The sequence below is a fragment of the Oncorhynchus kisutch genome, linkage group LG10 (genome assembly GCF_002021735.2).
Source record: "Oncorhynchus kisutch isolate 150728-3 linkage group LG10, Okis_V2, whole genome shotgun sequence".
In the NCBI taxonomy this organism is placed as follows: domain Eukaryota; kingdom Metazoa; phylum Chordata; class Actinopteri; order Salmoniformes; family Salmonidae; genus Oncorhynchus; species Oncorhynchus kisutch.
In genome coordinates this window covers 15,006,086-15,025,571 of record NC_034183.2, presented here as the reverse complement: position 1 = coordinate 15,025,571, position 19,486 = coordinate 15,006,086, and the positions used below count along the sequence as shown (strand labels likewise).

General features: G+C 40.5%; 3 protein-coding genes across 15 annotated transcripts; 2 read left to right on the top strand and 1 right to left on the bottom strand.

The window, feature by feature from the left end:
• Window positions 1-571: 571 nt before the first annotated feature.
• Window positions 572-6,179, top strand: amn1 (antagonist of mitotic exit network 1 homolog (S. cerevisiae)). 5 transcript variants are annotated; one of them, XM_031833194.1, is made up of 7 exons: window positions 572-907; window positions 1,210-1,342; window positions 2,659-2,788; window positions 3,150-3,367; window positions 4,129-4,185; window positions 4,553-4,641; window positions 5,207-6,179. In XM_031833194.1, exons 2-6 carry the CDS (start codon window positions 1,259-1,261, stop codon window positions 4,574-4,576), a joined length of 513 nt encoding a protein of 170 aa, XP_031689054.1. In that variant the 5' UTR covers window positions 572-907; window positions 1,210-1,258; the 3' UTR covers window positions 4,577-4,641; window positions 5,207-6,179. The 5 variants fall into 5 exon arrangements, with proteins under 5 accessions (XP_031689054.1, XP_031689053.1, XP_020347978.2 ...); XM_031833193.1 differs by having other exon boundaries at window positions 596-907; window positions 2,659-2,875; XM_020492389.2 differs by lacking the exon at window positions 572-907 and adding an exon at window positions 914-1,042.
• A 351-nt stretch (window positions 6,180-6,530) lies between these two features.
• etfbkmt (electron transfer flavoprotein subunit beta lysine methyltransferase) lies at window positions 6,531-8,121 on the bottom strand. The gene is made up of 3 exons (XM_020491951.2): window positions 7,573-8,121; window positions 7,364-7,494; window positions 6,531-7,279 (listed from the first exon to the last, which is right to left on the bottom strand). Exons 1-3 carry the CDS (start codon window positions 7,845-7,847, stop codon window positions 6,930-6,932), a joined length of 756 nt encoding a protein of 251 aa, XP_020347540.1. The 5' UTR covers window positions 7,848-8,121; the 3' UTR covers window positions 6,531-6,929.
• A 2,733-nt stretch (window positions 8,122-10,854) lies between these two features.
• On the top strand, window positions 10,855-19,460 carry LOC109897805 (mixed lineage kinase domain-like protein). 9 transcript variants are annotated; one of them, XM_031833187.1, is made up of 11 exons: window positions 10,855-11,058; window positions 14,175-14,624; window positions 16,173-16,280; window positions 16,818-16,995; window positions 17,094-17,194; window positions 17,360-17,495; window positions 18,050-18,134; window positions 18,234-18,388; window positions 18,538-18,587; window positions 18,759-18,899; window positions 19,099-19,458. In XM_031833187.1, exons 2-11 carry the CDS (start codon window positions 14,177-14,179, stop codon window positions 19,146-19,148), a joined length of 1,452 nt encoding a protein of 483 aa, XP_031689047.1. In that variant the 5' UTR covers window positions 10,855-11,058; window positions 14,175-14,176; the 3' UTR covers window positions 19,149-19,458. The 9 variants fall into 9 exon arrangements, with proteins under 9 accessions (XP_031689047.1, XP_031689049.1, XP_031689050.1 ...); XM_031833189.1 differs by having other exon boundaries at window positions 10,865-11,058; window positions 18,759-18,787; window positions 19,099-19,460; XM_031833190.1 differs by having other exon boundaries at window positions 10,870-11,058; window positions 18,759-18,787; window positions 19,166-19,458.
• The last annotated feature ends 26 nt before the right edge of the window (window positions 19,461-19,486 follow it).

The window sequence follows — 19,486 nt, the reverse complement described above, 5'->3', positions numbered from 1 at the left end:
GATTGCTTTGAAATGCTTGCAGTTAGCCAATGATTCCTTCCAAACGACTCATTGTTGAATTTGCGATTTCCAACTTGTTGTGTAATCTTTATGTCCAATGGCCGATGAGTACCGATCTATAATTTCTCTTCATTATTTATCTTCATATGACAAGGATTAAAAATAATTTGCCAGTAGATTGTGGACTTGATTCATGATGATGATGACTATAACGTGATTTGAGGTAATTTTATCTGTGGCCAATGACCTTGAGCCTTCTTGGAAGGGCACTTGTAATATAGCTATGGCAGTGTCAGGACACAAAGGGCTGAAATGTTGGATATCTACCCTTACTAAGGACTTCCATTTAGCGATGTGGTGGTGTCCCGATGAGTGACAGAAGACTGAGCCAATCACGGCGCAATACTTCTATTTTCCGCTGGCTAAAAGTATTTTTTTTGTTCAAAAGTATCTGTAATATGATTACAATAAAACATTTAAAATAATTAAAAAAGACATAAAAGGCATAAAATACACTTTTTCTCCCGGGTAGGTGTAGTTTGTCCCGGGTGAAAAGTGACTGACTGGGATTGTTCGACATTGCGCATTGATGAGAAGGTCGCCTATTCTGTGAAGAGCGAGGCTGCAATCATTCAATTCGCCCTTGCACTCCTTCTAAACAATGCTTTAAAAAAAAATATATATTTTTACAATTTGTCAAAAACGCGGTCCACTCTGTGTTACAGATTATAATTTTGGAAACAGAAACCTGTATGGAGATCAAATGTTTCATCGATGAAAATATTTGCTGAATTTCGGCCAAAATCTTTCTCCATCTTTTCCCACAGCCGACCACTGGGCTTCCTGTCGTCACCAAATTTGGTAGTGAGTGGAAACTCTAACCGGATGCTTCACATTTATACATCTGGTGAGATATCTGGCTCATTGTTTTATCTGTGTTTGGATCACCTGTCAGGGAGCTAGCTTTAGGAGGTTAGCTTCTTCATACCCACTTGCCCAGACACAGGAGTGGCATTTTGGCAATGGATTCGCTTTTGAATATGTGAGTGGGTAGCTCTGACAGGTTACAGAAATGTTAGTTTTTTGAGCGTCTATGAAATGTGATTTGTAACAATTCGTCTAGCTAGCTTGCTAGGTGTCTAGGGTAACTAACGTCACCTACTAATTAGATAGCTACATGTTTATTGATGTACATTTCCGTTCTTGCAGAAGCGCCGTATATGTCGCAATCTATGCGGACAGATATCTCAGTAACTTCATGGCTTTACCTGCGGGCATAAAAGACACGCTGCTACGAGTCATGTCATCACAGGGCACGGTGACCGACCTAAACATCAGCCAGGTATTAGCTGTGTGTTATATGAAATACGGTTGTCCGTATGTGGTTCTGGAGAATTCCTGTTCTGGAACCACAGTGGACACTTTCAGTTCTGACTGTGCAGGTTTTTGTTCCAGCCTAGCAGTACATATATCATCCACCAGCAGCGCCCTCAATTGAGCTAGGGCATGTGTTTAGCCAAGGATTATGGATATACTGACAAGATACATCTCTCAACCCTAACAATGGGAGTCAGCCACAAAGCGGCACAGCAGGTATTGAGAATTTTCCAGTACATGTGTGCACATTATACATCTTAGAGTAGTAAGCAGAATCAGTGCACTCTATATGTGTGTCTAGGTCATTAGGCTAATGGAAGCCATTACCTAGTCCAGTGAGGTTCATTAGACATGCATTATGAGCATAGGTTTGCATTACTTAAGCACCATTAGACATGCACATGCATTAGGAGTGTGCATGTCTGTTTATTTTTGTATCTTTGCTATGGTTGCGCCACCAACAGAATCTATGCCCTAATGTCTGCCAATAAGAACATGGAAACCAAGCTGAAGTGAGTGCAAGGCAAAAAGATAATGGTGGCTAAATGCCAGAGTCATTAACATAAAGAGGAGTTACTATGTGTGTGACGTAAGGATAAACTGTATAGAAAGTGTGTGCCGAGGCTGGAAAGTTGGTTGATCCATGAACCAGCTCGGCTTGTTACTTTGTAATAAAGTCTATTTGTATTCACAAGTTCCGGTATCTGAGAAATATGATTGAGCAAATATTTCCACGACACAAGCTGTCTAGCTCCCACCTTGGTGGGATACAATTCAATATAGTAATCCTATTTTGAATATTCGATGAGGGTCGTTGAGGTGAACTGCTTGTATTCAATGGAGAGATGCGCTATGCTACTAGCCTCATACCATGAATATGCATAGATACCCTGAGACAACTCCAATATTATGATTTTTTTCTCAGTTGCCGGGATGTCACGTGTCCTACTTATCAGTACATTTGTAACAACTTAAGCATTACAAAACTTCTATTTGATCAAATCCACCTCACATTGCAAATAAACCCCCCCAAAAAATGTATGACCAAATTCAACACACTCTTATTGACCTCCATACAAAAACTTCTTGCTTGGTGGGCGAAACAAAAAAAAGACTGCCTGTTGGAAGGAGACAGATTTTCCCCCGAGTTGGGCCTCTCTCTTCCTCTCTGGTTTGGCCAGCACTAACACACATGATTCTAATCACGGTCATGTTATTCATTCTGTGTTACTACTGGGATAGAACCAACTCCTGCACACTTCCTACTGTGTTTGTCCTCAGCTGATGCATCTTGGGACACACAAGCTGGACATGGTGAACTGCAGAGTGTCTGACTCCGCCCTGCAACAGATCTGCTGTCCGCAGCTCCGGACGATCCTTCTGCGAGGCCAACCCAGCATCACCTCAGATGGTACCTGCCTACCAAATGGAACATTTTCGGTGTTAAAGAAAAACCCATCTGGACCATCTCTTTGTTTACAATACAGTACTTTACAATGTAATGAACATCATAATACAATACATTGCCTTTGATAATGGCTGACCCTTGCTGTGACCCCACTCTGAGGTTGTCTCAGGGGGAGTTGGGATATGCAAAAAACACATTTCCAATTCACACATGCATATAATACAGACTTGTACATGTGTGATACTGGTCAAATATAAGCACCCACAAAGTAAATATTATTACAACACAATATGACATATGATGTGATCTAATACAATTACATTGCTCTACACAACTAACATGTTGATTGGTCGGTTCTCTGTAGGTGTGAGGGCCCTGGCGGCCTCCTGTCCAGGCCTGCAGGTCGTGGATCTGACCGAGTGTGCTGCAGTGACCGATGAAGGGGTCCTGGCGCTGGCCCACGGCTGCAGTTCGCTGGAGGTCCTCTCCCTCTGGGGCTGCTCTGCTGTGGGAGACGCCGCCCTGCTGGCACTGGCAGGAAACTGCAGGCTTCTCCATAGCCTCAATCTCTCGGGAACACAGGTAATTCAATTAAGTGAGTGAGATGCTTATTACGTTTTCACGGCAGATTCACGCACAGATTGGATGACATATCTCTCTAAATAAACTTAAACCCTGGGTTTAGGACTGAATACTTTGAAGGCTGCGTTCCTCCTATTCCTAAGATTTAGATTATCTTAGTATAACAGGAATTTATGGTTTATCCCTCTGGAACGCAGCATTACCAGATTGGTACTTTGACGCTTTGGAAGAGGAACATTTAATTTGTCATCATATATGGCCTGAATAAGGAACAGGTCATCCTGTTCCTCTTAGTATCTGTAAGATTGCTCAATCACATAGTTTCAAGTAGCTCTTTTGACTTAATCAGTCTGTTTTATAACTGTTTCTAAACTGCCATGTTATAACTTTTTGTGAAACAATCTTTTGTGGTTTCTGTTAACTGAGGTTGTGTGTCCTTGGTATGATTTGTCTGCTACCTCTGGGACTGTTATCTAGTGATAAGTAGAAGTAACTGACTCATCCAAGTGACATATGACCCCCTCCCCATTTTTTCTATAAATGTCTGCATGAACAAAGAGCGATTGTAATTGTTTTTTCCCTTGCATGGATGCTCGTAATAAAGCTTTTGTATATTGAGATCCAACTGAGAGGTTTTTCCACCACAACGCACATTAGAAGTACCAAACTTCTGATGTAGCTAATGTACACTGCTTATTGCTTGTAAGTATTTAGTTGTCAATCACCTCAGCAAAAATAAGATCATATGTGCTTTGTTTCAGGTTACAGATGAGGGTGTCATTGGGCTGGCTACTGCACCGTGCTCTAATAGTTTGAAGGTAAGAAGACCAACAAATGTGCATATGAAAATCATTTCCTCATAGAGGACAATAAACTCTGTCCCTTTATGCTTTTGTTGTTGTGTAGATCTTGTTTGTTTCAAACTTAAAATGATAAATTAATACCCCTAGTATAGTATAAGTGTGCAAAAAAGTAGCTATGGGCACAAGTTCTTCAAGGTGATGGCTATGGCAGCAACTTAGTATCTAACCACACTTGGAAAGATAACATCCAACCTTGATTCAAGTCTTCTTTGTTTTTATACAAAGACTTCCAAGTGTGACATTTTCCCATGTTATTTTGGAGCCAGAGTATTATGTCTAGGCAGACAGGGATCTATAAACTATGTGATTGGATGTGTTGTAGGAACTCCAGTTGGCCCGTTTGTAAGGCTGTCCTTACAAACTGCCCCAACGTCCGGATCTTTACCTTCGATGGATGTCCTCTCATCACTGGTGAGCCTTTAGCTCAAAGTAGAAGCTATACTATAACAGCATTAAGAATGATATTTAACCCTTTCTCCGAGGCTGAGTCTCCTCCTCCATAAATGAACAGGCAATGCATCTCTGTTGCTAGAAAGAACCTTAGTGATATCTGTTCTTCTTCACTTCATCTGACCTGACCTCTACCCCAAAGTGCTCACTCTTCCCTAACTCAAGGCTGTCATGGTTATTGATACCAATCTGTCTCTCTTCTCCTGCCAGAGGATCTCTTATGGCTAACAATAACATATCCTGACATAATGTAAACGTTATACATTACACTCTCTCCCACATTGACATTGTTAGTTTCTAAAATCTCCACCCATCTCCTCTTATCAATGCCTGCCACATGTAATTGCTTCCCTGCACTCAACACATTCCAAGCTTACTTGCACACACTATGTACCTTCCTCCTATAACCCTTAACGTCTGGTGTAGACCCTCTAAATCTTAGCACTCCATCAGTGAAATGAACAAGTATATTTCACATTCTCAAAACCCAACAACAGCTAAAACCTTAACCTCCTTTGTCTTTCAGATCAAGAGGCCCTGCATAACCTTTTAGGCCCAGATAAGTTCCAACAGGTATCATGGACAGTGTACTGAGGGAAAAGTTACCCATAAATGCATACCTAGGAACAGATTACCCTACCCACAATCCTTAACCTACCCATTAGATTATCTGACCCTGGATCACGGCATTAGGAGCAACTTGTACTTACTCCAAGGGAGCACTGAAGAGGATGGCAGGAGGAGGGATGGAAAGAACACACACAAACTCCTTAAAAGCTTCTGGGACCGAAGTGACTGAACTAGGCTAATGGTTGTTATTTACAGTCCGCTAAAGAAAAAAACACCGGTCTCAGTAAATCTTAGCTTTGTAGTGTGATTATCATCAATAACAGTGGTTGAAGATCAAACCTCGATAGTTAGTTGGATGTGCTGCTCAGTGTTCTATTCTCTGTCAATGTTTGCAATTTATACACAGAAAAACATTTCATATTTATTTATTCTCTAACCATTTTTTTTTTGTAAATGCACTTAGGACATTCTTTTCACTGTACTTCATTTGAGATGTCCTTGCTGTAACCTGGTTGAATGCACACAGCACCCTGTCCTTGATTTAGAAATTGTTACTCTCTTCTCCTGTTGTAAATATGTAAGCATTAAAGTAGTGATACAATTTACATTTGGAAATAAATAATATGTTGGAGCCAAGTCTGTTCAGGGACACTGGGATGCGAACTGCCTGTTTAACTATATGTGTAACATGGAAAAAACATGCTTCTCTCTCTATTGGGTAAAGGCTCTTCTAAGGAAGGTATGGGCTTCTTTGCCTTTGTACTTCTTATGTAAAACAAAGAAGATAAGATGTACCAATGCATACATGACCTTCATTACAGAAGGTATGCTGATGGAAACATGATGCACCTGAGCTCAATTTCAAGTCTCATCGCAAAGGGTCTGAATACTTATGTAATTAAAGTACTTTTTTTTATTTTGCAAAACAATTTAATCTGTTTGCACTTTTTCATTATGGGGTATTGTGTGTAGATTGATGTGAGAACATTTATTTAATACATTTTAGAATAAGGCTGTAGCGCAACCAAATGTGGAAAAGTGGAAGGGATATGAATCCCTTCCAAATTCACTGTACATTTAGAATACATTTCAAAGATAAGAAAGATGGTAGCTGAGAATGAATCAAAGATTCTAATATTTTAGCTAGGTAAGAAGGCCGATAATTATCTAGGTCACATGGGTCATAACCTTTGTGAAGGGGCGTACATGGACCACCTTACAAACCCTTGGGATAGTACCAGGTTAATGATTCAGCAATCAGAGAGGCAGAGAGCTGCAGCAAAAATGGATCAAGCATACCTTTATTTTATTAGGCAAGTCAGTTAAGAACAAATTCTTATTTTCAATGACAGCCTAGGAACAGTGGGTTAACTGCCTGTTCAGGGGCAGAACAACAGATTTGTACCTTGTCAGCTCGGGGATTAGAACTTGCAACCTTTCGGTTACTAGTCCAACGCTCTAACCACTAGGCTACCCTGCTGCCCCAGATGTCAAAAGAGGTGTTTGTTTAACAACAGTACATTTGACTTCATGGCAAAGAAGATTGACAAGTTTTAATTGAGTCAATGCCAGGCACTTGCTGATAGCAATTCCACAATCATATGTCAAGTGTCACAAACAACAACAGTTGAAGGAATGCTCTAAAGCACATACAAATATGGGTTTGTGAAAGATGTCTGTCAGAGTTCAGGCAGGTAGCGCCACACAGTGCTGCAGGTCAGTCCATAGTTCTCCTCTCTGACAGCTTTAGGCAGTTCAAACTGAGCCTCCTGACGCAGGAGCCTCCTGATGCCGTGTCCTTCAAACTGGGCCCTCCCCGGGTCTCCTATCAGGACCTGTGTCCCGTGGGTCTGGATGCAGCAGTTTAACCAGCTGTGAAGGCTGTCTGCCAATGCCTCCTCATAGAACATGTCTCCCAGGAGGATGAGGTCATATTCCTCGGGCTCTGAACTAATCAAATTCTCCGTATCACAAGGGAGGGGGTTCAGGCCATTCAGCTCACAGTTCAGCTGGGTCGCGATGGCTGCAACTGGAACGAGGGAGAATCAGGACAGAGGTCTTCATACCCCAAGGATAGAATCAATCAGTGAAATGTACAAAAGTGTTGTCTTACCAGGGTCGATGTCATTGGCTACTACATGAGAAGCACCGCAGAACTTGGCAGCTATAGCAGAGGCTCCACAGCCGCACCCCAGATCTAACACTCTCTTGCCCTGTGACACTCCAGGGTTACTCAATAGATACCTAGAGAGGTGTTGGGTTATATTATGGGCTTATTAGTGGTAACTAATTTACAATAGTGCATTCAAAACAATAACATACCTGGCGAGTGCTTGTCCCCCTGGCCAGTATATTGCCCAGAATGGGTCAGAGAAAGGCCACAGTTCTGGTCTTGCATGCCAAAACCGACAATTTGGGGTGAACAGTCTCAAATGGATTTCTGGGGTCAAGTTATGCTTTCTTACTATCTCAGTGTTTTCTATAATAAATTTCTTTATATCATTATCTGAGGCGAAGCCTTGAAGGTACCTATTTGTACTAGTGCAAAGTGTTTTGACAATGTTCATATAACCAAAAACTCCAAGCCTGGTTAACATTTTGTTAGCTAGCTAGCTACTTACTAAATCAAAAAAAGCATGCCATCAAACGCAAACGTACATAGACATGTTCACAGTGTAGCTAGCTAGCTGCAAGTTGTTTAAATTAATTTGTTATTTTACCAACTATATAGCTACCGACGGTTCAGTATTTTTCCCCATTTCACACAGAAATGTCAACATGTAAATCCTAACCAATGAAGTCACAAGAGCGTTGTTCCCACACGGAAGCAAAACATGCAGGACCAAATAAATGTACAACGCGTGTATGATGCCACTGCACTATAGCGAATAGTACTTTTAGTTCCGCTCTGTACATTTTTTTCAGACGATCTCATTTGGATCAAATTAATGCCAATCTTCTCGTGGATGGGGCAAAGGCAGCATCATCTTTCCACTGCACACTCAACGCCAATTTAGGCAGATTTCATAACTTTTGATTGGGCAAATGTATTTATTTATTCAACAATTGGGTAATTTGGTGTCTCTTGATTGAGTAAGAAGGCATAGGCATGCATTTAAGAACATATAACATGCTATTACTATTGTTAAGAAAGAAATTAGATAAGTAGACCTGAACGGAAATAATCACGGGAAGTGCACAGCTCTACTGTGCGTAGTAGTGGTGTAGGTGTACCCAAAGGGTATGGAAGCCCAATCCCTCCATATAAAAAAATGTCGATACTATCAAAGAAATGTCACGATACTATCTAAAAAAAAAAGTTGATACTAAGTCGAAATTTTGAGATAGTACACCATACCTATAGGAAATGTTTCTACATTTGTAGCAGTGTGTGGTGATTTCAGGGGTGACACCACAGGTCCCAGACTGGTGGTTCCAGATCTGGTAGGCTACCTAACCAGGTAAAACTTCAGACCCTAGTTGTAGGGTATGACATAGAAATAAATCAGCTGTTAAACAGTTTCATATGGGCTATGATGGGACTAGATGTTTTCGAAGCAGGTCATATTGTTTAAAAAAAACTAGACAACTGCGATTGGATAATAGAACTGAACTTGCTTTATGCATGGTTGCATTGTGTAGGACTTTGCATCTGTAATGTAAAGGTTAATCACACAGTATGTCATCACCTTTGTGTTCATTGATTAATTCAATAAACTATAAAAAATAAAAAGATTTGCACACTCGATATATAAACTCCCAGTAATTTATTGGGTACATCACCAACATTTCGGCATCACTGTGCCTTCTTCAGGATAACACCATGAATACTTGAACAAGATTAAGTAGACAAACAGTGCAACCAATAACAATAGTGAGGGGTGTGTCATAATGATTAAGTTAATTAGAATGAATTGAGTGAAACTGTTAAAAAACAATAGTTTATGGCATATGAAATATATTAGGCTATTGTTATCATATGCAAACATAATTGAATATTGAACATAAAATTAGCATCAACATACATTATTGTTTAATTCAATTTCACATATTTAATTCATTCAAACCAATAATTTGGAATTGATAAAGTCTAGGTAGCCTAGCCAGCCAAAGTTAAAATATAAACCGAATTTGATCACATTCATATTTTCTCTTAACACATACATGTATAAATAGGCATATTTTAGACTACAAATACATAACATTACCGCTTTGTTTCCCCTGGCTAGAGGAAATCAACAGTGCATAGGCTTCTCTAGGCTACCTGCAGCTGTGGTTGTTATCAGTTGGCTACAGTAGATCAGACTAACACCCTGTTAATTGTGCATGAGTTAACAAATCATGAGGCAAATCAGTCTAAACAACAGTACTTTGTCCCTATTTTCAATGCTACTGTGTCAATATTTTTTATTCAATTGAATCAAAAGTGTTGGGGCAAATGCCATCTGGCCAGTAGTTTGTGCTGTGCTGATCACTGCAATGTGGATAGATGGAAATTGCCACATAATGCTACAAATGAAGAAGCATATATATATGTTCTACTCTCTAGAAATGTCAAGTTAGTATCTCACAATTTCAAGTTAGTATCTTGCAATGTTGAGATAGTATTGACATTGTAATGGTTTTTTTGGTGGTGGGAATGGGCTTCCATACATTGTACGTTTCAAATGAAACCTTGAGAGACTGTTGTTTTGTTGGTACTGAGACTTCACTGACATCTGAAACTGAAAGGAGATCACATTGAGTTTCAGATGTCAGTGAAGTCTCAGCATTGACAACAACAGCCTTTCAGGGTATGTTTCATTTCAAACTTACAATAGGTTTGAAGTTGAACAGAGAACAATAACAAGTGCTGGTGATGCGTGAGATTTGCCTTACAGCCTACATCCTGCTGTTGAGAACAATACTTTTTGCTCAAACCATTCATCATAAATTCTTACTAGAGTGTGTCTGTTTCCTGTCTAATGCAAAAACTGCTGATTGTCATTGAACAGTTGATGTTCCAAGTGTGGAACAATCGATAATGCAACCAATCAACAGATGTGACAATACCACTACTAGTGATATGGGGGATCTGTTCAGTGGTGGAAAAAGTACTCAATTGTCATACTTGAGTAAAAGTGTAGAAGTATTTTGTTTTAAATATACTTAAGTATCAAAAGTAAATGGAATTGCTCAAATATACTTAAGTATCAAAAGTACAGGTAAAAGTATAAATCATCTAAAATTCATATTTAGATAAATTAAATACAAAGCCTTTGTGTTTAGTGATTAGGCCAGATCAGAGGCAGTAGGGATGACAAGGGATGTTCTCTTGATAAGTACGTGAATTGGACCATTTTCCTGTAAAAATATAAGAAGTACTTTTGAGTGTCAGTACTTTTGGGTACCTTTTACTGTTTTTTTTCTTTAGGAATTTAGTGAAGTAAGAGTAGAAGTTGAAAATATGGTAACATGCTGACCACACGCGAGTGTTGCAAAATAAATGTGCACATACTTGTTATTCAATCATTGCACCACACTGCTTGCAACGAGTGCGTGCATAGCCAGGCGCTTGACGAGCTGCAAGTCCCGCCTCTCCCATCTCCTCAGTGTTTTTTTGGCGCATATACCCACATGGGTGATTGAAAGATGAACTGAGGTCCACACTCCAGTCTGTAGTGGTAATGTACCTTAAAGTTGGTTGCTAACCACCATATAAAGTTCAAAGAAGAAGAAGCCTGAAGGAGGAGAGATTACTAGATTACTAGAAATCCACCCTTTTATCTGTGGATTAATTGTTGGAGTAGAGGACCTTGTGCCTTTCAGGTAAAATAACAACCCAATGTTTATATCCCAGGACAAATTAGTTAACAACAGCAAGCTAGATAAATTGCCATGAATGTTTAATACTTTTCGACATGTTCCCAAATTAATATAGTTGGTTCAGAATTTTTGATCTAATGGGGTCTGGTATGGAATAATTTCTCTTTACCTAAGTGAATTGTTTAAAGGCGTTGCATAGAGACCCTCAAATATTTCCTTGGGTTCCTGAGTGGCACAGCGGTCTACAGCACTGTATCTCAGTGCTTGAGGTGTCACTACAGACCCTGGTTTGATTCCACAACCGGCTGTGATTGGGAGTCCCGTAGGGTGGCCCAGTGTTGTTAGGGTTTGGCCTGGGTAGAATGTCATTGTAAATAAGATTTTTTCTTAACTGACTTGCCTTGTTAAATAATAGATAAAATAAAAGGTAAGGGCATACTTAAGAGGTTTTACATTAGCTTGAAGCAAGTCTTTTTGCCATACAATCTTGTTTCCATGGTGACGCCCTGATTCGCTGACTAAGCGGCTAGTCAAAGCAGGGTTGCCATGTCTGCAGTTTTCTGCTAATTGGGCTACTTTGAAAACGAACTCTTGTTGCATACATATCCAGATGATCCTGCATACTATTTTTCGGAAAACGATGTCGTGTTCGAAGCGTAGCGTTAGTCCACTATTGGCTGAGTCACGTGAGTGAGAGGAGACATCTTTTTAACAGTTCTATTTAGGCTATTTAGATTGTCATTATGCCGACAGTAGTTTTTTTCCCAACCGTTTTCCAATTAAACATTTACACACAGCTGACAGCTGATGCTTCACAATATTTAGTGTTTTACACATGCTCAGTTCTTGGGGGCTGCGCGAGTGGACATTTTAAATGGAAGTTATGGAACTCCCTCGCGTGCTTCTGTAATGCTGAAAAGTCCTCAATGAAACTGACATTAAATGTGGAGAATGATACGTTTGCATCTGTTAGCTATCAAGTAGCCTATTACTTTCTATGGCATTGTAGGCTACCATCTGATATGTTGAAACGACTATATCACAGCCCTTACAAAAAAAAGATTGCCGTTTTGAAATTGCAGTAACTGGTATTTTGAATGCAGTAATTGCAGAATATCTGCCGTTATACTGCACTCTAACTCAGTGGCGACCCACCGTTTTTTTTGTGTGGGGGGGTGCCTGTTTTGCATGTTACTTTGGCATTAATAGGTGCCAGATGTAAGTTTGTAAACAGTCTTTTTTTGTGTGAAAAATTTGCATACAAACTTGGTCTCTTTTTTGCCTTCTTGAGTAGGGCGGGTATTCCAGCCAAGCTCAGTGTTTTCTGTGATGGTGGGGCAGCCAACGGAAAATACAGAGCGTTAGTAATGTTCTCTAGTTGTGTTGTGATTGGCTCAGTGTTCTGTCACTCATGGGGACACTATCACCACCAAACCTAAGGGTAGAACTCAAATTCAGTGGAGTGGGTGTGTAGTCCCGAGTCTGGGTTCAAGGGTCTCTTTTCCAATCTTAAAAGGAAACATTCAACATAGGCCATGGTGTCAATCCAATATGACTTTTTCCTGCGCTCAAAACAACTTGAAACTCAGAACTGGGAAATCTGGGGGGGAAAAATGAGCTCCGACTGGGAAAATACATTTGAACGGTCATCCAACGCGGAATTGCAAGTTGAAATCACCATATATCCAGAGAATGCCAGAGGTCATTGGTCACAGATAAAATTTAGTCAAATCACGTTATATCTACAGCAGCTTTGATGGGACTGCTTTTTTTGGACTCACAAGGTGAGTTTTAGAGAAATGTAATTGTCAAATATTGTAAGAGCTTTCATTGTCTACTTATATGCCCCCAATATTTATCCTACGGTTCTGACTTGGTGGACAGGCAGAATAATGTAAGAAATGCCCATGTTTTGAATTCTGTCGCTGTACATTTCAAAAGTGCTGAACAAATAGTTATATTGACTACGTCCGTCCTAGATCGCTCATTGTCTTCGTTGAAATTACAGATTGTCTCTTATCCACTCTTCATCCACTTATTCCATAGTTTGTACATCTCAATTGTCAGTAGAAACTACATTTGTTTAAGCAAGTCAGCCATGTTTTTTAAAAGGCAGTAAATGAGTCTGAATGAACTGTTTCGCTGCCAGACAAGGCTCCGCTGATAGCCAGGTGTAGCAGTGATAAGGTGTTGGGACAGCTTTATGGAGGCCCTAACAGTTTGTGGACACCGTTTGTCAGCGTTATCGTGAAATGAATGTATTGTTTAGTGTTGTGTAGTGGGTTTGCTGGCATGCATCTAAAACACTTTTTTTTTCCCAAGAGGTAGCCACATCATATCCATGCCATCAACAGCAATTTTCTCACTTTAAAGTACATTTTATTCCATAGCTTAAACTGGGTCTGGGAAACCAGTCCTTATTGTTTGTCATGACTGTTGATAATTTATTTTTGAAATGAAGGCAAAATAAACTTCCCTCAACTTTCGCAAGAACTCAAACAGCTCATTAGTACCTCACATCAGATGTGTATCAGGGTTAAGCAAGTTTCCCTTCCTCTTCCTGACTAGCTTTCAAAAGTCATTATCTGACATTACTCAGTGCCAAAATAGCTTCTGGGAAATAAGTGGTTATGGTCAAGAAAAGACCTGTGCTGTATTCATTATGCCAATTCTGTTGCCAAACATTTAATCTGTTGCTAAATGTTTTGCTACAAACAGAAAACGCAAATGAGTTTCTATTGAAACTATTCAGGTAGGTCACTCCCAGTTTGTTCCGTTCGTTTTTTATATGGGAAACGGTTTACGGAATGAATACACCCCTAAGGACCTGATGTACTGTTTCAGCTGATATCATCAATGCCCTCAGGTGGTAGCAATGCCTACATACATACAATCTGCACATAAAATGTCTAACTGATTTGTAGCGGGAGAGATGTCGCCAGAACTTGTAAGGCTGCTATGGGATGGGTTCAACATAAATTGTTAAACAAGGTTTGTGCTCTGTCAACAAGTTAGTATACTGTACTGTATATAAGCTTTGGTAGATAGACTTTCTCAGAGCTATGTTTTTGGAAAACCTTGTCGAATGCATTTCTTAAAACCATTTCTTCTTTCTCCAGCCATGGACATCATAGATCCCATCTTGGGCATAGCGGAGAAGCTCTACTCTCTATGTGGTGAAGTGAAAGCCAACAAGAAGCGATGTCAGCGTTTGGGTATGCGCGTAAAAGCCTTGGAAGAGCTGGTGAGGGCGGTAAAGATGAAGGGGCTGGGGGAATACCCTGCCCATGTGGAGAACGGCCTGAGTGAGCTCAAATTCACCTTAGAATCTGCCCAGGATGTGGTTAAGAAATATGCCAGTGCCAGCTACCTGAAGCGCATCCTGAAGGCCTACGACCAGGGAGATGATTTTGAAAGTTTGAATGAGCGCTTGAACGATGCAGCTCAGGTGCTCTCGCTTGCCCTGCAGGTGGACCAGAGACAGAAGCTACAGCAGGTGTTTCAAGAGGCGACACGATGGAGAGAGGATGAGGAAGACAGAGAGATTGATTGTCTGGAGCTGCAAAAATGTGAGACACCCGAGTACACCGTGTGTGGGGTGGGGCAATTTCAGGCAGGTGACATTGTGCCAATTAGGGATGCACGATATATCGGTGAACATATCGTTATCGGACGATTATTATTTATTTTTTTTAAAGCTTGAAATGCCAACATCGGTATTAGCCGAAGGTCTAGTTTAACGCCAGATATGCAAACCCGATGGCGTACATGCCTATTTAACGAAGGTACATGACGTAATGACGCCACATAAAATGTTGCGCTATACGTGCAACACAGCATTCCTAAACTAGCCCACCATGTCTGCTGTGTGGATTGAGCAGTCAACAAAACAACATTTCAGCGAGACAACTCAAATGGAATGGAATTCATTGCCATGACAATCAACCGTTCTCTGTGGTGGGTGATGTTGGCTTTCGCCGACTGGGCGAGCACCGGTTAACACTACTAAGTGCGCAATTTTTTCTGATGGAAAGCCGTTTGAGTCTTTGCCTGTCAAAAAAAGATACAGTAGCATTGTCAAAGCTGTACAAAAGTCAGCAAACAAGTAAACACCGGCCACGAACGATGTGTTTACAATACCGCTTTGGTAATAAAGCATCATTTGTTCGACCGCAACTGCTGGGGTAGCTAGCTTTAGCATGCTAACGTTACCTAGCTAGCACCAATACAACCAGCCTGAAAACATTTACCTGTAGAAACTGCAGTCATTTTCATTATTCTAAGCAATGATTTAGGAATCCTTGTGAGTAAGTATTAGCTATTGAATTTAAGTTCATGCAAATAAATGGCTAGCCAGCTATTAAACCCTGTTGCCTAAACCTAACGTTATAAGCAGCCAGCTAGCTTCATTACATAAAAGTATGTAATTCACAGTGATGCAAATGAATACAAATAGTAGAATTATACCACACTTTTATTTTGAAGGCGAACCACAGATGGATCCGACCACCATTAATCAAATCAGAACGGTTTTATAAATTAGGGTTATTTTAGATGATGACGCATAACTATATAGTTAGCTAGCAAACTATAGCTACTGAAACAGATTATGTTGTGTTATTTGACGTGTATCTTATTTGACACCCAAAGACCTAAACGGCGTTCCATAGAAATCCTGATTGAGAACGAAACGACTGAATAAATTAACAACGAAACAGCACAGCAAGTTAGTGAAAGAAATAGGTTTATATTATGATTTACTGGTAATGGGGACATACATAAATGCCAACAAAATATCTATTTGGTCAGTGTGTGTGTAACCTTTATGGCCCGGACAACACGGGGCCAATTGTGCGCTGCCCTATGGAACTCCCAATCACGGCCGGATGTGATACAGCCTGGATTTGAACCAGGGACCGTAGTGACGCCTCTTGCACTGAGGTGCAGTGCCTTAGACTGCTGTGTGTGTGTGTGTGTTAACTATTTAACTGTACTAGAATGCTTAAAAGGCAGCTAAAATTTCTAATATTGGTTATCGGTATAATTTTTTGGGGGCAAGGAAAATATCTCATATCAGTATCAGACAAATGTCATATCAGTGCCAATATAACCCACAGTGCTACAGTCTCTGGCGGAGGGCAACAAGGAAAGATTGGACACAATGCATGAGAAAATGGACTCCACCAAAAAGGATGTGAAAGACATCAAAGCAATGTTGGAAACCTGTGAGTAAGCCTATATAGATAAATGTCTAATTTAATGTAATTAAAAAATGTTTTGTCCTTAGTTGTTGCCAATTGATCACATTCAAACATCATACTGCATTTGGTAACTACTATTTCATTTGGATTCTGAGCAACTTCTGTGTTCATTAATCTCACATTTCCCAACTAGCACCAGGTGATAAAAAGGGGCTGAGAGTCTGTTTGCTTGTTTGTTCCTGTGTGGTTTACACCTTTCTACATTTTTGTTTGATACTGCAAGCACTATTGTTCCACTCACACAAACTATATTGACGGCACTCTGCACAGATGAAAATTATGTGCATGGGATGGTAAACAATGTGTCATTCAAATCAGATCCCAAAACACAGCACAGTTTTGCATCCTGCACCAGGCAAGCACCCTCCATCCGCACTGTATTTTACAACACTGTGTGTTGTCCTGTGGTACCTTGAGTTATCTGTGTAATTGATCTGTTATGTTCCTAAGTGCCTCTGTGACTTTATCTTATTGGCTTTGTTGTGTGTTATCCATTTACAGTACAGAAGCCCAGCATTTTAATTCAAGACATCAGAGAGATCAAGCCAGAGGAGCTGACCTACGACATGCCCAAAGAGCCCATATTAAAAAATGACAACTCAGTTTTGTACAAAGGAGAGTATAACAAATTCACAGTAGCCATCAAAAGATACACCTACCCAAGGACCACAAGCCCAAGGTATGTAGCGTAGCATACAAGACATCTCAGAATTATTTTAGTATAAACTTCAGTTCTAAACATCTATTTGTCTAATCGGTAATGTTTGTCCCACCTAGTCAGCTGAGAAGCATCTTCAAAAAGGAGGTGGAGACTATGAAGCGCTTTGAGTCGCCAAACATCCTGCGAATGTTTGGGATCTGTGTCCAGCAAGAGGGCGGTGAGTGAGCTACTCTATTTGTTTTACAGTGTGTGAAATAGTTGCTGAACAAATAGGAGATGGGATATAATCACCATGTGATTGCAGGATATGATATCAAAATGTGGTGATGATGTGCCCTTGTTGCATTTAATCATCCTTTTCTCTACCCTTGTTGTCCTGCAGGTCCCAATCCAAACTACCTTATTGTGATGGAGTTTTGTGAGAAGGGCAGTCTAAGAGAGGTGCTGGATTCCCAAAGTAAGCTGCCCTGGGACAGAAGGGCCCGCATGAGTCTGGATGCAGCACAAGGCCTTTACATGTACAGTAAACCACTCTTTACCCTGTGCCTTACACACGTAGACCAGACATTACACCTATTACACATGAAGCACCATCTCTGCCATATCGTTGCCATAAATGTGTTATATTTTTACAATTTGAACTAAGGAATTGGCCTATCACACTTTTATGTTGAATAAGGCTCTGTCGCAACCAGTACAGACACCTTCAACATGAAATGTTGGCGGACATGAAAGGGTTCCGCCAGCGCGGCGGAAAGCGACACCAAAAGCTGGCTAATAAAGTCACACCTCTGATGGTCGCACCCCTGCCACAGCCAAATGTCACTGGGTACAATTTGGCTAAATTCAAAAGAGGAATGTTGGATGCTATTCGTGCATCTTATGATCCACCTATTAACTTCTACCCACCAATAATATACAGTATGGTCTGGTGTTTTCCCCTTCACTAAAATAATGGGTACACTGTATCTGTGCCCTGTGCCTTGCTCACCAAAGTTCACAGAACAAGAAAGCGTATCCTAATCACACTGAGCTACCCTGGAATGACAAGCTAATCCCTCTTTCACTGTAGATTACACCAGTCTGAGAAGAAGTTTCAAGTGCACGGATGCATCAACAGCAGAAAGTTCCTAGTAGATACCGGGTACAGAGTGAAGGTATGAGGTTTAATGCATTCCACTACACATCCATGTGTGTTTGGCACTACAAAGTGATTGGCGAAGTACTCCACCTCAATGTAATTGTTGTGTGGTCAGCTAGGAGGTTTGGAGCTGGTGAAAACAGAGACTTCGTTGAAGAAGTCTAAGGACCGGAAGAGCTGCTCCTTATGCTGCAGCTCCTTATGCTACAGCTCCCCGGAGCAGCTTGAGAATATCAACAACCCCTACAACAAAGCCTGTGAGATGTACAGGTCAGCTTTCCATCACACACTCAGATATTGTAAATTAATGTAAAATCACAAACCCAATTACATTTTTTATGTTGAAATGGTACTTTTTAGTCTAATGTAGGCCCTCGGTCTACTGCAAGCTCACTCTGTTTGAATTGTGTCCATTGCAGTTTTGGCATTGTCCTGTGGGAGATTGCAACCCGTGAGATTCCCTTCAGAGGTGTGTGTCAACTCTGTTAGTGTTTATTAAACACAGCCTTTCTACTAACAGCAATGCCAATGATACATCTGAAAATAACATGGTTGGGTTTTCTCTCTATAAGCATATGGTTACTCTGTCATATTTAGACATCTGTCATTCCATTTCTGTTTTCTCTCGTCTTTTGATCAGACTGCTTACCAGAAGAGGTGTTAAAGAGGGTGAGTAAAGACAAATATACTGAACCTCTTCCTGAAGACTCCCCAAAACAGTTGGGAGAGCTGATCAACGCCTGTCGCTCCTATGACAGCTTCCACAGGCCAACTGCAGGAGGTAATACCTTCAACACACACAACTAATAGGCCTAGACATTATGACCTACTGTAGGCCTACAAACAATTATCTCACCTGTTCCATATTGATTCCAATTTGTCCTGTTATCATTGTTTCTTATTTCCATTCTGATCATCATCATTAAGAGGTGTTATAATACCCAGAACAGATTGTGTAATCAAGTATGTCTGTTTCACAGTGTTGGTGGACAGGCTCCGCAAAGTGGTGGAGCAGTTAGAGGAGGACTAACAGAGTTTCCTCTCCAGAGTTCTCAGAAACTAGGCTGGAGAAGAGGATAAACAAGAACAGCTCCAGTTTAAAGACATCAACTGACCGCCCCAAATTCATCATGGGATGAACAACACCACACCAACAGACGGTTGATCAAGTGCCTGTGATGTCATTTAAGCCTAGTACATTTTTACATCATTAGTCAGGAATAACTTTGATTGAAACTGTGAAATGATATGCAATTAATTTGACAAACTATTAAAGCAACACCATCAAAATGTTTGCTACTATGGTTCAAAGCTTTGAAAATAAAATATTTAATAATGAAGCGATTTGTTTGTGAGTGACAATTTACA

Excerpts from the sequence above, each read along its gene's own strand:
- amn1 (XM_031833191.1), top strand. The coding sequence starts at position 1,023 with ATGGATTCGCTTTTGAATAT. Across the intron at positions 3,368-4,128 it reads TCAATCTCTCGGGAACACAG|GTTACAGATGAGGGTGTCAT; the intron begins GTAATTCAATTA and ends GCTTTGTTTCAG. Across the intron at positions 4,186-4,552 it reads CGTGCTCTAATAGTTTGAAG|GAACTCCAGTTGGCCCGTTT; the intron begins GTAAGAAGACCA and ends GATGTGTTGTAG.
- etfbkmt (XM_020491951.2), bottom strand. The coding sequence starts at position 7,847 with ATGTTAACCAGGCTTGGAGTTTTTGGTTATATGAACATTGTCAAAACA. Across the intron at positions 7,495-7,572 it reads GGGGGACAAGCACTCGCCAG|GTATCTATTGAGTAACCCTG; the intron begins GTATGTTATTGT and ends ACACCTCTCTAG. Across the intron at positions 7,280-7,363 it reads AGCCAATGACATCGACCCTG|TTGCAGCCATCGCGACCCAG; the intron begins GTAAGACAACAC and ends CCCTCGTTCCAG.
- LOC109897805 (XM_020492383.2), top strand. The coding sequence starts at position 11,666 with ATGATCCTGCATACTATTTTTCGGAAAACGATGTCGTGTTCGAAGCGT. Across the intron at positions 16,281-16,817 it reads CAAAGCAATGTTGGAAACCT|TACAGAAGCCCAGCATTTTA; the intron begins GTGAGTAAGCCT and ends ATCCATTTACAG. Across the intron at positions 18,900-19,165 it reads CCACAGGCCAACTGCAGGAG|AGTTCTCAGAAACTAGGCTG; the intron begins GTAATACCTTCA and ends TTTCCTCTCCAG.